Below are 13017 nucleotides of genomic sequence, written 5' to 3' on the forward strand. Positions count from 1 at the left end.
ACAGCATACTTTTAGGGTTGATGATAAGAAAGCCTGCAGAAATCCAGGAAATCCTTGATTGCTTAAAAATATATGTGAGTTCAATAATATTTGTGCTTTCGAGATCCTTTAGGATAGAGTTGAGTTATGGCTTCAAAACGGTTATAATTTTTGCAACTTGGCCTAGGGATATTGTGGCCAACTACACGCTAGGATTACGGCATTATCTACGAAGTCAAGACAGCTAAGAAAAACGTTCACAATCAGAAAATCCTCATTCGTTTGTTTTGCATTTTATTTATTAATGTATCAATACAATATAGCTAATTGCAGCGCACAATATATATATATATATATATATATATATATATATAAATTCATACATACATATATATATATATTGTGTGTGTGTGTGTGTTTTGTTTGTGTGTGTGTGTAAGTATTTATAATAATTTATCAGCATTTATCAGTTAACGCTTCAATTCGTTCGCTAATCGCTCGCTTTGCTTTTGTGATATTTTGTTGGTTTTAATGTTGTTTTTGTATTTGTATTTAAACATAAGATTAACTTGTTGATTTTCTTTATTGTTATTTTTTATTTATTTTTTTTTTGACACGACTAAGTAGACCAGTCCCATTGGTTAGAAAATTGGTTACTATAATTCACTATGACATACAAGATATATGATATATGGGCATATAACGTATATATGTATCAATTAGCGTTCCTTTCTTCGCTTTGTGCTTGTGTTTTTCTTCTTCTTTTTACGCTTTTTACGCTTTTAACGCTTTTTACGCTTTTTACGCATTTTACGCTTTTTACTCTTTTTGGGTTCTTGTTTCGACTGTGGACTAAAACAAAAAGTATTAAAAAAAAAGTCGCATTAAATTACATAGTTCATAACAAATATTAATAATAGTTTAAAAAAAATTGATATATAGATATATATATATGTATGTATATATTCATATATGTATGGATATGTTATGGTAAAGCGCGCCAAGCATTACAAATTGTTACTAAAAAAAATATATATATAAACAACTTCATGTACAACAACATTTTGCTTGCTTTGCATTTGTTAATTATTTACATTTATAAAAGAAATCATAAAATAAACAAAAATAATAATCATTAAAAATACAAATTCAGAGCAAAGGAACCAAAATAAAAAAAAAACAAAATTAAAAATTAAAAATTCAAATGAAACAAAAAAAAAACACATTTCTGTTTGTATAAAATAATATTTTTGTTTGTTTGTTTGTTTGTTTTTTTTTGTGCTTTTGCTTTGTGCATTTCGTTTCGGTTTCCATACTTCCATTAACATTAATCGCTCGCCAATTTGCTGATTTGTTTTTATTGTTTTTGTTGTTGTTGTTCGCGAACAGTTTCTATAATTTCTACAATTGTATTTGAACCTTTTTCTCTTTCTTCTTTTTTCTATAACTTTTTTTCTTCTGCCAATTGCAATTTGCGAGCGATTTGTTTAGTTGATGTTTTTTTTCTGTATTTATTTGTTGTTGCTCTCAATTCTCTTTTTAGGCTCGATTCAACTCGTCGCGCTTGAAGTTGCGTATCGCATCCAGGAGCTGGGAGCGGGGATCTGGTGAATTTGGCGTCCCATTCCCGTTGCGCATCTGCGGCTTTGCTTTCGCCAGCATTGCTGGCGGTGGTGCTGGCGGTGTGGGCGTGCTTGTTGCCGCCGACTTCAGGGCCACCTCATTGTTGTTGACTGTGGATCGCAGCTTAACCTGCAGCAATGGCGCTGTTGCTGCTTCCGTTTCCGTTTGCAGCTTTAGCTCCAGTTTGCTGCTTCTCATGATTGTTGGCTTTGTTGTTGCTGCTGCTTGTGTTGATGCTGTTGTTGCTGCTGTTGTTGCTGCTGCTGTTGTTGCTGCTCTTGTTGCTGCTGCTGTTGTTGCTGCTGCTGTTGTTGCTGCTGTTGTTGCTGCTGCTGTTGTTGCTGCTCTTGTTGCTGCTGCTGTTGTTGCTGCTCCTGTTGTTGCTGCTCTTGTTGCTGCTGCTGTTGTTGCTGCTGCTGTTGTTGCCGCTGCTGTTGTTGCTGCTGCTGTTGTTGTGCCATTGACTGAGACGCGCATGGTTAGCGCCTTCTCCTTCTCCTGCTGCTCCTTGGCCAGCATGCGCTCCTTGAAGCCCGTGCGCCTCAATGTATTCTGGCCAAAAGGTGCTGCTGGCATCTCTGCCGGCTGATGTGGCTGCTGCTGTCTCAGCTGCCTCTCCAGGGAGTTGCTGTTGCTGCTGCTGATGCTGATGCTGCCGATGCTGTTCGGCTGCATATGGATGCTGCTCGCTGGCATTGTATAACGATTACTTTTCGCTGGTCGCGGCAGCGTTGATGGTTTTAGCTGTTCGCGCAAGATTTGCGGTTCCTTTTGCTCCGTCTCCTTGAGCTGCTGTTGCTGCTGCTGCTGTTGCTGCTGATGCTCTTTTACCCAGTCGGGTTCGCGCTCCTGCTCCCTTTCCTGCTCCCTTTCCCGCTCCTGGCTGGCATCGCGCAGCGGCTTAACCGTTATGGGCACATGATAATCCTTTCGTGGTATGCCCATTCGCAGCATGGGCGAAGCCACCTCAATTGTTAGCTTGGCGGGCGGCGATGTTGTTGTTCTTGCTGGTACTGCTGCTGTTGTTGCAGCTGCTGTTGCTGTTGGTGCTCTCATTGTTGGTGTTGTGGCACCGCCATAGATGTAGTCACCCTCATTTTTGATGGCCACCTGCGACTTGGGTCGCTCGCTCCACGTGGCAAAGTTAATGCTCGGCGGTCCGGAGTAGCGATAGGTGGGCGGCAGCGGCTTGGATGACGGCGCCAATTCCACTGTAATTGGAGTTGGAGCTGCTACTGCTGCTGCTGCTGCTGCTGCTGCTGCTTCTTCTTCTACTGCTGCTGCGGAGCTATTGACTCTTGTTATGGTCTCCTTAACTGGGTTGTTGTTGTTGTTGTTGTTGATTCTCGTCGAGGATGGGATGAGACTAGAGAGAGGGGTTGACGATGTGGAAGTCGACTCGACTGTGATTACGGACTTGGACTCCACTTTGGTTGCCGGCTTGCCGGTAACGGGCCTAAGCACCACTTGGGATACGGTTGTGGTAATGGGTGTGGTCACAATTGTGTTTGCTTTTGGTTGGGATACCAGTGTGGAGACAGGCGTGTTGGGAGGTGTGGCCACAGTTGTGGTCGGCGTAATGCATACGGATGTAGCTACTGTGGCTGTGGACACAGCTGTATTCTCGTGTGTTGTAGATGGATGCGACACCACTGTGGTGGTCTCATCTGTCTGGGATCTGCTCTTTGGTTTCTGATGATGCTGCAGCAGTTGCTGCTCTGACTGTGAATCCGGACTGCCGGCGAGACTGTTCTTGCGTGAGTTGCTCAATATATTCTTGATCAGTTCCAAGCTCTGCAGCGATGGCGATTCGGCGATGCTTAGCTCACTGGAAGAGCGGCGCTGCTGGTGCTGCTGCTGTTGTTGCTGTTGCTGCTGCTGCTGCAGATTTCCATCGAGCTTGTTGAGCGAGATCTGCGAGGAGCTGCGCAAACGAAGGCTCAAGTTTTGGCGCTTTGGCTGCGACTGAAAGGAGTCGGCGCGTTGTATCGATGGTGAGCAATTGCTGCTGCTGCTGATCGAGCTGGAGCTGGAGCTAGAGCTGGAGCTGTTCTTGCTTTTGGTTGGGGCATTAGTGCCGTGTCCATTACTGATTGTCGCAATGCTAAAGTTGGCCAATCGATTCGGTTTGGCTGCCTCGATTTGCGGTTGTTCCGGCGCCTGGCGGATAAGCGTGTCCAGGCGCTGTTGCTGTATAATGGACGACAGCTCATCGACAATCTCGCCCAGTGGCGAACCAGCTTGGCTCTTGGCGCATTGCATGCCATCGGAGAAATCGGGCGGCGGCGATATGGCACCAGCATAATTCCACGATGAGAGCGATGTCAGTTCGCTGGCACTGCCCGGTGTGGATGCCATCATTGGTGCATCATTTGTTGGGGATTGTGGCTCCTCCTCCTCGTTCTCCTCGTTCTCCACTTCCAGCTGACGCAGCTCGGCGAGCGTTGTCGCTGTCAGCTTGTGTGAGCTCTGACTGGATGTCTTGAAATTGTACACCTTGATGGCCTCCTCATCATCATCCGAACTGGACACAGACTTGGATGCGGCCTTTCTCTGTGCTGTCACCAGTTCCAGTTCCAGTTCCGTTTCCGTTTCGTGTTCGGGTTCGGGTTCCGGTGAGGGTGTGCTGGAGGGCAGAGGCTCACCAATGCCAGAATCGGCCTGCTTGGAGGCGGCATCATTGTTATCCTCCTCCTCGCCGTTGACGCTGCTCAGCGAGCGCGGCTCTGGTGTCGGTGTGCGATTCAACAGCACCTTGGACACATTCTGGTTGCCATTCAGCAGCTGGGGCGCTGCACTTGCCGGCAGCGGCGGTGGTGCCTCCATGGATGTGGTTGTGGTTATGGTTGTGGCAGTGGCTGCTGCTGTTGTTGTATTTGTTGTTGTTGCGGATGTGGATGTGGATGTGGGTGCGGGTATTGGTGTGGTTATTCTGGGCGCCGGCTGCGGTGACGACAACACATCCGTTATGGAGGCCGTTGTTGAGGCCAGCGATATGGTATCAGCAGCTGCTGCAGCTCCTGCTCCACCCATGACCAATCCATCGGGTGGCGGGGCTGGGGCTGTCTTCTTCTTAAGCTGCACTAGACGCTTGCGCGGCGTCGGCTCCGGTAGTGATTTGAGGTCCAGTGTCGCATAGTGTCCACCATCGGTGGCATCCGGTGTCTTGGCACTATTGCCATTACAGTCCAGCTGATGCAACGACTCCGATTCCATTTCCATATCCGTTTCCATTTCCATTTCCAGCTCCGGTGTGCTGGCCAAATTTGGCGTCGACATGCACATCTGGGGACGTTTCACAATCACCGCATATGCGGGCTCCGCATTCTGTGTCTGTGTCTGTGTCTGTCTCTGTGCCTGGGTCTGCGTCTGTGTGGCTGGATACTGGGCCACCGATTGTTCGGGGATGACCAGCTGGTTGGGTGGACGCGGAGCGACACGCTTCTTGCGGGGCGGCGGGGCCACAGCAAGCGCTTTCGGCGGCACCACCGGTGTCCGCGTGTAGTTCATGCCCGTCGAATCCATCGAGTTGAGCGAGTTGCTCGAACTGTACGGACTGGGCGTCTTGGCCGTTAGCTTCGATTGCGAGTGCCGGCTGCTGCTGAAGTCCGAGCTGCTGCTCAGCGAGTCCCGTGCGGCGACCGTGCGCTGAAACTTGAGCATTGCGTCGGCATTGAAGCTATCATATGACTCGGACTTGTGGCACAATCGTATCTCCGACAGACCCACGGCTCCAATTGTCGACTCGCAGCTGTACACCTGACTAGCATCCACTGTGACAGAGGGATTAAAGACAAGGAAACGCAAATTAGATAAGGAATAAATCGATTCGACAGTTGACAGTTTCTTTCTAGAGTCTCTCCAAACTACTCCAAATTGCTGCTAGAATTGTATTCAAAATAGATATTCTGGACAGTGTTGGGGATATGAAAAGGTTTTTATTACCCGGATTGCGGAACTCGTATTTATCGGCATCCAATTGTTTGTTGTCACAGACCAGGGACAGCAGTTTGCTGAGTGGCACACGGGCGCCCAGTCGTGTCACATACAGCTGATCCTTGGGCAGGAGCACAGTGATGCGAAACGTCTGCTCGAACGGTGCATTGCTGGTTGCCGCCGGCAGCGGCGTAATCCGATTGTAATCCAGCTGACTAGCCTCATTGATGTGCATGCCCTGATCTGTGGACAAATGGTGCAGTTGTGTCGTCGATTTCGATAGCTTTCCATTCGATGCGACCCCAGATTTGTCTAAGCCACAAAGAGAGAGAAAGAGAGAGAGAGAGATGTACAGGTTTATCGATAAGTTTTTTTGTGGGGTGAGCTTGAGATTGAGTTTAACTTACCTTTTTTGCGGCCAAACCAGCGATTTAGTGTGGAGAAGCCGCCCTTCATGCTGCTCATTTTTGGGGCGTCACTTGCTTGCTGGCTCTCACTCACACTCACACTCACACTAGCTCCTTCTCGCTCTTTTAATCTCTTTAATTAGCGGTATCTTCGTCCTTCAATTTTTCGATTATTTTCGATTTCCGTTTCCGTTTCCGTTTCTGTTTTTAGCTTGTTGCTTGACTTCCTTGCTGCAGTTACTGATCGTATTTGCTTATCGTTACTTGTTGTATTGTAGTCGTATAGTTGTTGTTGTAGTTCCTTGTTCCGTACGCCCCTCTCTAGAATGTTTCGTAATATTTCTGAAGCATACTACAAAATGGCGTGCGATTTGTGCGTTGCAAAATCTGCAAGTGAAAATCATTCGAATGCTGATTACGATTACTCCAAATATGTACAATGCGAACAAAACGAAAAGACGTCAACGTTCTTATCAACCCAGAGAGAGAGAGAGAGAGGGGGAGAGAGAGAGAGAGAGAGAGAGGGAGATTACAAAAGAACTGATAAAATTCCATATTCACCATCTATGTGTAAATGGATGAGCTGAGCGGGCAGAGTGGTCGCAGAGGAGCTGTTGCCCAAGCCCTCCCCCCCATACGCATTCCTTGTGTAATGAATGGCCTTCTTATCGGAGCACCGACAACGACAACGACGACGACGATGACGACGACGACGCCACCGACGGCAATGAGAACAGAACGAACCACAAGTGAATACACTCGAAACACTCACAGACACTCTAGGTAAGGTCTGATAGCTATCGGATGTGGCTTTGCCAGCTTTAATAAAACTGAGCAAAACTGAATACTGGGTAAATAAACTTAAGCACCAAAGAACTCAAAACCTTAAGCGATACAATACAAATACAGTTAAGAACATAAAGGTCGCAATTTTTGAACCGATCGCACCTATCAAATAGTAATCCGAGCATGATAAATATTTGCCAGCCAAGTTTGGATGCATAGAAAATCGATTAATTAACATATTTCGAGTAGATAACTTCAAAAACTAAACAAGTGTCCTAATTAAGATCGATGTAGAAGTTCAATGTTCATTGATTTATTCATAGATATTTGTTATGTATTTTCTAATCGAAATTTGAGCGGCTCTCGAACAATTCGAAGCTTGTAAATGTTTATCGAAGTGGCAGCTAAAAAAAGAAATTATCGAAACAGGAATCTTTTAAATACCTCTTTTATGAGTTGCTATATATATGTATATATATATATCTGTGGTAAAAGATGATTGTTTGTGTTTGAGATAATAGCAGTAGCAGTTAAGTTAAACATATTTACAGCATGCAAAATTGCATCCGATCATAAAGCAATCTTTATTATAGTCACACATTGGCAGGTCTTTGTCATGAAACTATTTGTAATATGTTTAGTATGAATCAGCAAATGCTATACGCATATATTTGTGCGCAGACTGCGAATTTTTGTATCTTTAGTTTAGTTATTGTATTCGTTAAGCTTTCGGAGCTGATGATTCAGTTCCTTTTAGATTAGATAAAGTATTTGTTTTCTTGTTTTGTGAATATGTACACATTTTTGGATACTATATGCATGCATATATGTATATATATATATATATGACTAATACTTTATCCCAGCCAATATCGGAGTCGTGTCACGAGTTGCTTTTGCCATCTCCACTATCAATTAACCCGTTAAATTTGTTGCTATTTGCGTTAAGCTTAACGCCAATTGTTGTCTATATTAATGAGCAAACAAACACCAATGCAGACAGACACAATACACACAGATAAACACACACACACACACACATACACAGAGATTGGCCCGGATATTTTGGTTGGTGGATAAAGACGCGAGTCGCGCGCGTTTTTTTTGTCGCGTGCGTTCAATTTGCAAACAATGCGGCCGCGAAGGAGGGCGGCGGTTGGTCAGAGGAGGGCCTTTGGATTGTGTGCAATGGCATAGTTCAAACTTCAGTTGCGTTGCGTCAGTGTGTAACCAGCAGCAATTGCATGCGGCAAGCAGATGCCACACAACTCATTGGCCATGCAAATTACGCTCAATTGCAGCACAAATCACACAAAAATAACAAAACCCAGTTGCACATTAAACAATGCCTGACTCGATACCGAGTTATCGTCTATGTACATCAGAGAGGGGTGCATATCGATAAATATCGATTAACGATTATCGTGTATTAGGTGGTGAATAGGTTTGTTTAGCTAAATATTCAAAATATTATGCTAAACTCAATCAATTTGCGTGTATAATTTTATAATGATAAATTCCATTTCTCTAGACTGATCGATAATAATATTTACATGGAATCGTGGCTTTTGAGTAAAACAATTGTGAATTTACATCTTGGATTTGATAATGATAATGATGTGACTGATATACTGACACAGCATACAAATAATTTTGGAAATGAGAAACAAATATCAATTTTAATGTAGATGGGAAAAAACGTTGTTCTCTTTTTTCTGATCAATAATTGGATACGTTTTACATTTGACTTGTTTGCAAACTTATGCCATATTTAACTTTCTTCAGTTCTGATTACAGAAATATAGCGCCCAACTGCCTGCCGGATGATAATAGCCGCCGTTCTGCTTGGTATTGCAGGGTATTTAATAATTGCAGGACATATGCGACTATTCGCATTTGCATCCATACATCCAACTAGTGCAATTGAGGCACGTGTTCGACTTACTGTTGCAATGTCGCCCAGCCACGTAGTGGCAATGCAACCCCCCCCCCCCCCCCCCTCTCCCACTCCACACATACTTTGTAGCGTCTGTAAATCGATTTGGCGATTTGGTGGCGCACTAATTAGCCTAACTTTTAGAATGGCTAATTTAGATTTACACAATATTTGGCTGCATTTTTGTTTTGTTTCCAATTTGTGTTGTTATTGGTCATTTTAACGATTTGAGTTTTAGGAATCGAGCAACGTGCAACTCGCAACTCGCAACTCGTGCCAAACAAATCGCATAGCATTTTTATTATTATTTTGGTTATCAATTTTTGTTGTTAACTCTTTTGACTATTAAAGCACATAACTCACTGTGTGTGTCTGTGTGTGTGTGTGTGTGTGTCTTGGGGTTTTTTTTTGTTGTTAAATTTAAAGCTTTTATAGTCAGTTAGTTAGAAATAAAAATGAGTAAGAATAAAAATTCCTCGGCTATCAAAGCAGCGACAAGGCGCCATCGAAACAATTCTTGAAAAATCATCACGTTCCATAAAAATGTCATTGTTATGATTCTTGCAGTTAACAACAAACCTTTAAACAGCTGATCAGTGTGTGTGAGCTGAGGGTGGCAGGTGGCAGGTGGCAGGTGGCAGAAACTAAAAAACTTCAAGTCTTTTTCTGTCGATTTAAAGAACTATCCGAACTATCTACTTATCGTATCACTGACACTGACAGTGCCATGTGTCGCACGTATGCGATATCTTTATAACGTCAAACTAACGACTAAAAAAGTTGCCAGAACTCATATATATATATATATATATATTCAGTTTGCAATTATATGTGAGCGGGCTAAATGGTTGAGTGATTAAGGTAATCGAAAGCAATTAAAATGTTTCTTCCACCATTAACTCGGAACAGCATTGGCTATGGATGTACACTTATGTACTATGTAAATTCTTATCTGTATAAATACAATAACTTTATGGTAATGATTATTGAGCAAAGTCTACAGAATCATTTAACAAAGTTTTATGCGCTTGTTATGATTATTGCTGATGGCATTTCAAGAATATTTATGATGAGCGCTGTTTGCAAAACGTTTGCGAATATTGTTCAAAGAATAACCGAAACGTGTTTTGCGCTTAACACAGTAAAATATCAAAGAGAGAGACAGATAGAGAGAGATAGAGAGAGGGAGAGATAATCGATCGAGTAATATTTCCCATTGATATTTGTTTTTCATTTTCAAATTAGTTGTATGCTGTCAGAATGTGTATAATGATGCTGATGTCACATCAAATTCTAAATTCTAAATTCAACTTCAAATTCAAATCCCAACAACCTGTAACATTTATAAATGTATAGTTAAGAGCTGTATAAGTTAACAACATTCCAGTCACGTAATTCATTAGATATTCTTTGGCCGTTTAAAAATAGTTGACTAAATCTCTAAATAGGCACTATTAAATAAACACAACAATTTAAGGAGCTGCTGATGACGAGCAATTTATTTAATTGAATGACCTTTCAGTTTAGTTTTATGGCTCATTTGGGGGCATTTCATTCGTATGTGAGGCATTATAAATATCCCTGTTTGTTTGTAGGTATTTATGTATATATATAATATATGTAGCCTTATTGACGCAACCGATTACCGTTAGGACTGGCCACAAAATTGGTAACTTTCTACCGTTATGCACACGCAGTGCGATATAATTGTATGTATGCTTTTTAAATTATAGTACCAGCTCAGTACCATTTTTGGGGCCACCTTGCGCTAATAAGCCGAATCAGAAGTGCAAACATTCCAAAAATACAGCAAAAAAAAAAAAACAGAAAAAAAACACCAACAACAACACCAAAAACGAGGTAAACCACAACGAAATTTCCCTAGAAAAAATGTAAAAAACAAAATAAAAAAAAAACAACAAACAACAACAACTCAGTGATTGATGATTAATCGGAGCTTAGGAATTACTGATTATATTTACTTGTACACATGTCGATGTGCATGTATAAATAAATATAAGCCTGAGAGTCACATTGTGGTTTGTGTTGGCATTTTTACGTTGTTTGGAGTGAAACACAGGCTTATATTTAGCTGTGTGTAAATGTTATTTGATTGTTTTCAGATACATTCATTTGTATGTAGATATTGTGCAATAAATCCAACGACATTGCCATTGGCATTGGCACTGCAGCTACGGCTAAAACGGAAACGGCGAGGGAGACGCAGACGCAGACGCAGACGCAGACGAGTGACGACGAGTCAAGAAGCTGGGATTTCAGACTCATCCAAACTTAGGCGATGATATCACAATTGGTGGCGACGTGCCGGAATTTTTATTGATGCTCATCACTGCGTTTCATTATGCAGTCTCCCCCAGCGCCAGCGAGTCGCGAGTCAGCAGCAACAACTATGCAAATTCTGGCCAACTACTAAATACTATAGGGGCAAAAAGAATAACAACAAAAAAAAAAAGAAGAAACTCAAGCACCTGTGGAAAAGTTTACACAGTGACATTATCTACACTGACTAAAAAATAAACAGGCAAGTAGAAATTGGAAATTGGAATAGAAAAATAGAAAGAAAAAATGAAGCGCCGAGTTATCAGCCGGTTTCGTGACTAATACCAGAACCGATGCTAAATAACATTCAGCAGGCCTTTATCAGACTAATTTCCATTTGTGCCACTTTTGGTTTTTGTTGTTGTTGTTGGCTGGATGCCACTGTAAGCCCAGCCAGACTGGGTCACATAAGCGGATGGCCCATGCAGGTGCCAAGTCCATTTGTTTCAGATAATTGAATGACTTTGCTACTTAAGATATCGTTTAGTACGGCAATCTATTGTGAGACAGACAATTCGATTGCATAACTCTAGCTTCAGGGTGAAAATATAAATAAAAAGTGGAATCATATATTTATTACTACAGCTTCTGTTGACATAATAGCGATAGATATTAATAATAAATGTCAAGTGCAAGTTATTCTATTACAATAAAAAAAATCATCGAGAATTGTTAATATTGAAAAAAGTCAAGAGATGAGGAGATTTTTAGAATAGCACGCAGATCAAATGCAACAGAAACTGAATATATATATATATATATATTATTTATTGCTCTGAAGGTTGTAGGATATAATGAACGGTGTTAATTATGCAATCATAACAAGTCGGTTTATCAAAAGTTTCTAATGTTTGCTCATAAGCCCCCCAAGTTCCACTTGTTTCCAATAACAGATAAATAAACACAAGCAAAGCACAAAAAAATTGAATTTGAAATTAACAAAAAAAAAAAAGAAAAAAAAGTAAAGCGAAACAAATGAATAAATAAAAGGAATGACAACAATTATAATAGCAGTCACAGAATAGTCGCATCTCATGCGAAGTTATCACAAAAAGAAAAAGCAGTTGAAACTCTCACTGATTGGCAGCAAATTTGTTCCATTTTATTGTTATTGGAGTCATTCATCATTCGCCGATCGGAATTGTGGAAGCTGTCAAAATGACAATTGCCTGCCGCAATGTCAACAATAGCTCACTTACTCTCTCACACTCACAGACACTCACTCACACACACACACACACACACACACACACACTCACTCTCAGAGCCGCTCACTCACTTGTACCAACTGTATACTTGGGCGGCCCTATGGGGGTCATTTTCTTATTGGCATTATTTGTAGCTAGAATTTCGCGTGCCACTTTTCATTGTGTTTTGTTTTGCCAGCACTCGTGCACAGCTACTGCAGTTTTTGCTGTTGTTGTTTTCTTTCTGTTTCTGTTTTTTATTTGTATTTTTATATTTTATGTGCAGTTATTGTTCAACAATTTTCAGCTTGTCATTAAAACAGAAAATAAACACACACACACACAACACGTACACAAACAAATATACAAAATATAGTCCGCATTTAAGTAAACTTGAAAAAAAAATGGTGCTTAGAACTGCGTACTAACTGCGGCTAGCGGTGTGTTTGCTTTGGTCTTCCTTTCTTTGCTTTTCTTTTATTTTACGTTCTTGCCTTTGCTGCTGCTTCTTTGTGTTCTGCTGTGGCGGACTCTCTGCTTTGGCAGCAGCGTTGCGAGGCGGCGGCGACGACGACGTTAACAAAACTGAAAACAAAAAACGCGCAAAATATGCATAGAACACGAACACGAATACACAACACCAATACTAGCAGCAAAGCACACACTCACACGAACACACACACACACACGCATGCGGGCAAATAATAGTAGCTTTCGGGCAGGCAATAATAAAGCAACGGTAACTCTCTAATAATAGCGGCAGACGGCAGCAATCCACAGAGTAATAATAATAACAACAATAACAACGCACGCACCAATCAAG

General features: G+C 41.9%; 1 protein-coding gene across 2 annotated transcripts in view; it reads right to left on the reverse strand.

Moving 5' to 3' along the window:
* Positions 1–1237: 1237 nt before the first annotated feature.
* The window catches only part of LOC6564663 (mucin-5AC), a 29842-nt gene continuing 18062 nt past the window's right edge, over positions 1238–13017 (reverse strand). The window contains exons 1-4 of one of the 2 annotated variants that reach the window (XM_032738361.2): positions 12624–12674; positions 5946–6332; positions 5548–5850; positions 1238–5375 (exon numbers count right to left, since the gene is read on the reverse strand). In XM_032738361.2, the coding sequence (XP_032594252.1) occupies positions 1519–5375; positions 5548–5850; positions 5946–6003 (4218 nt within the window). In that variant the 5' untranslated portion in view covers positions 6004–6332; positions 12624–12674 and the 3' untranslated portion in view covers positions 1238–1518. Of the gene's footprint in view, positions 5376–5547; positions 5851–5945; positions 6333–12623; positions 12675–13017 lie in introns of those variants that run through there. The other variant, XM_032738360.2, reaches the window with a different exon arrangement.

This window comes from Drosophila grimshawi, unplaced genomic scaffold, assembly GCF_018153295.1.
Source record: "Drosophila grimshawi isolate 15287-2541.00 unplaced genomic scaffold, ASM1815329v1 contig_848, whole genome shotgun sequence".
Taxonomy (NCBI): Eukaryota; Metazoa; Arthropoda; class Insecta; order Diptera; family Drosophilidae; genus Drosophila; species Drosophila grimshawi.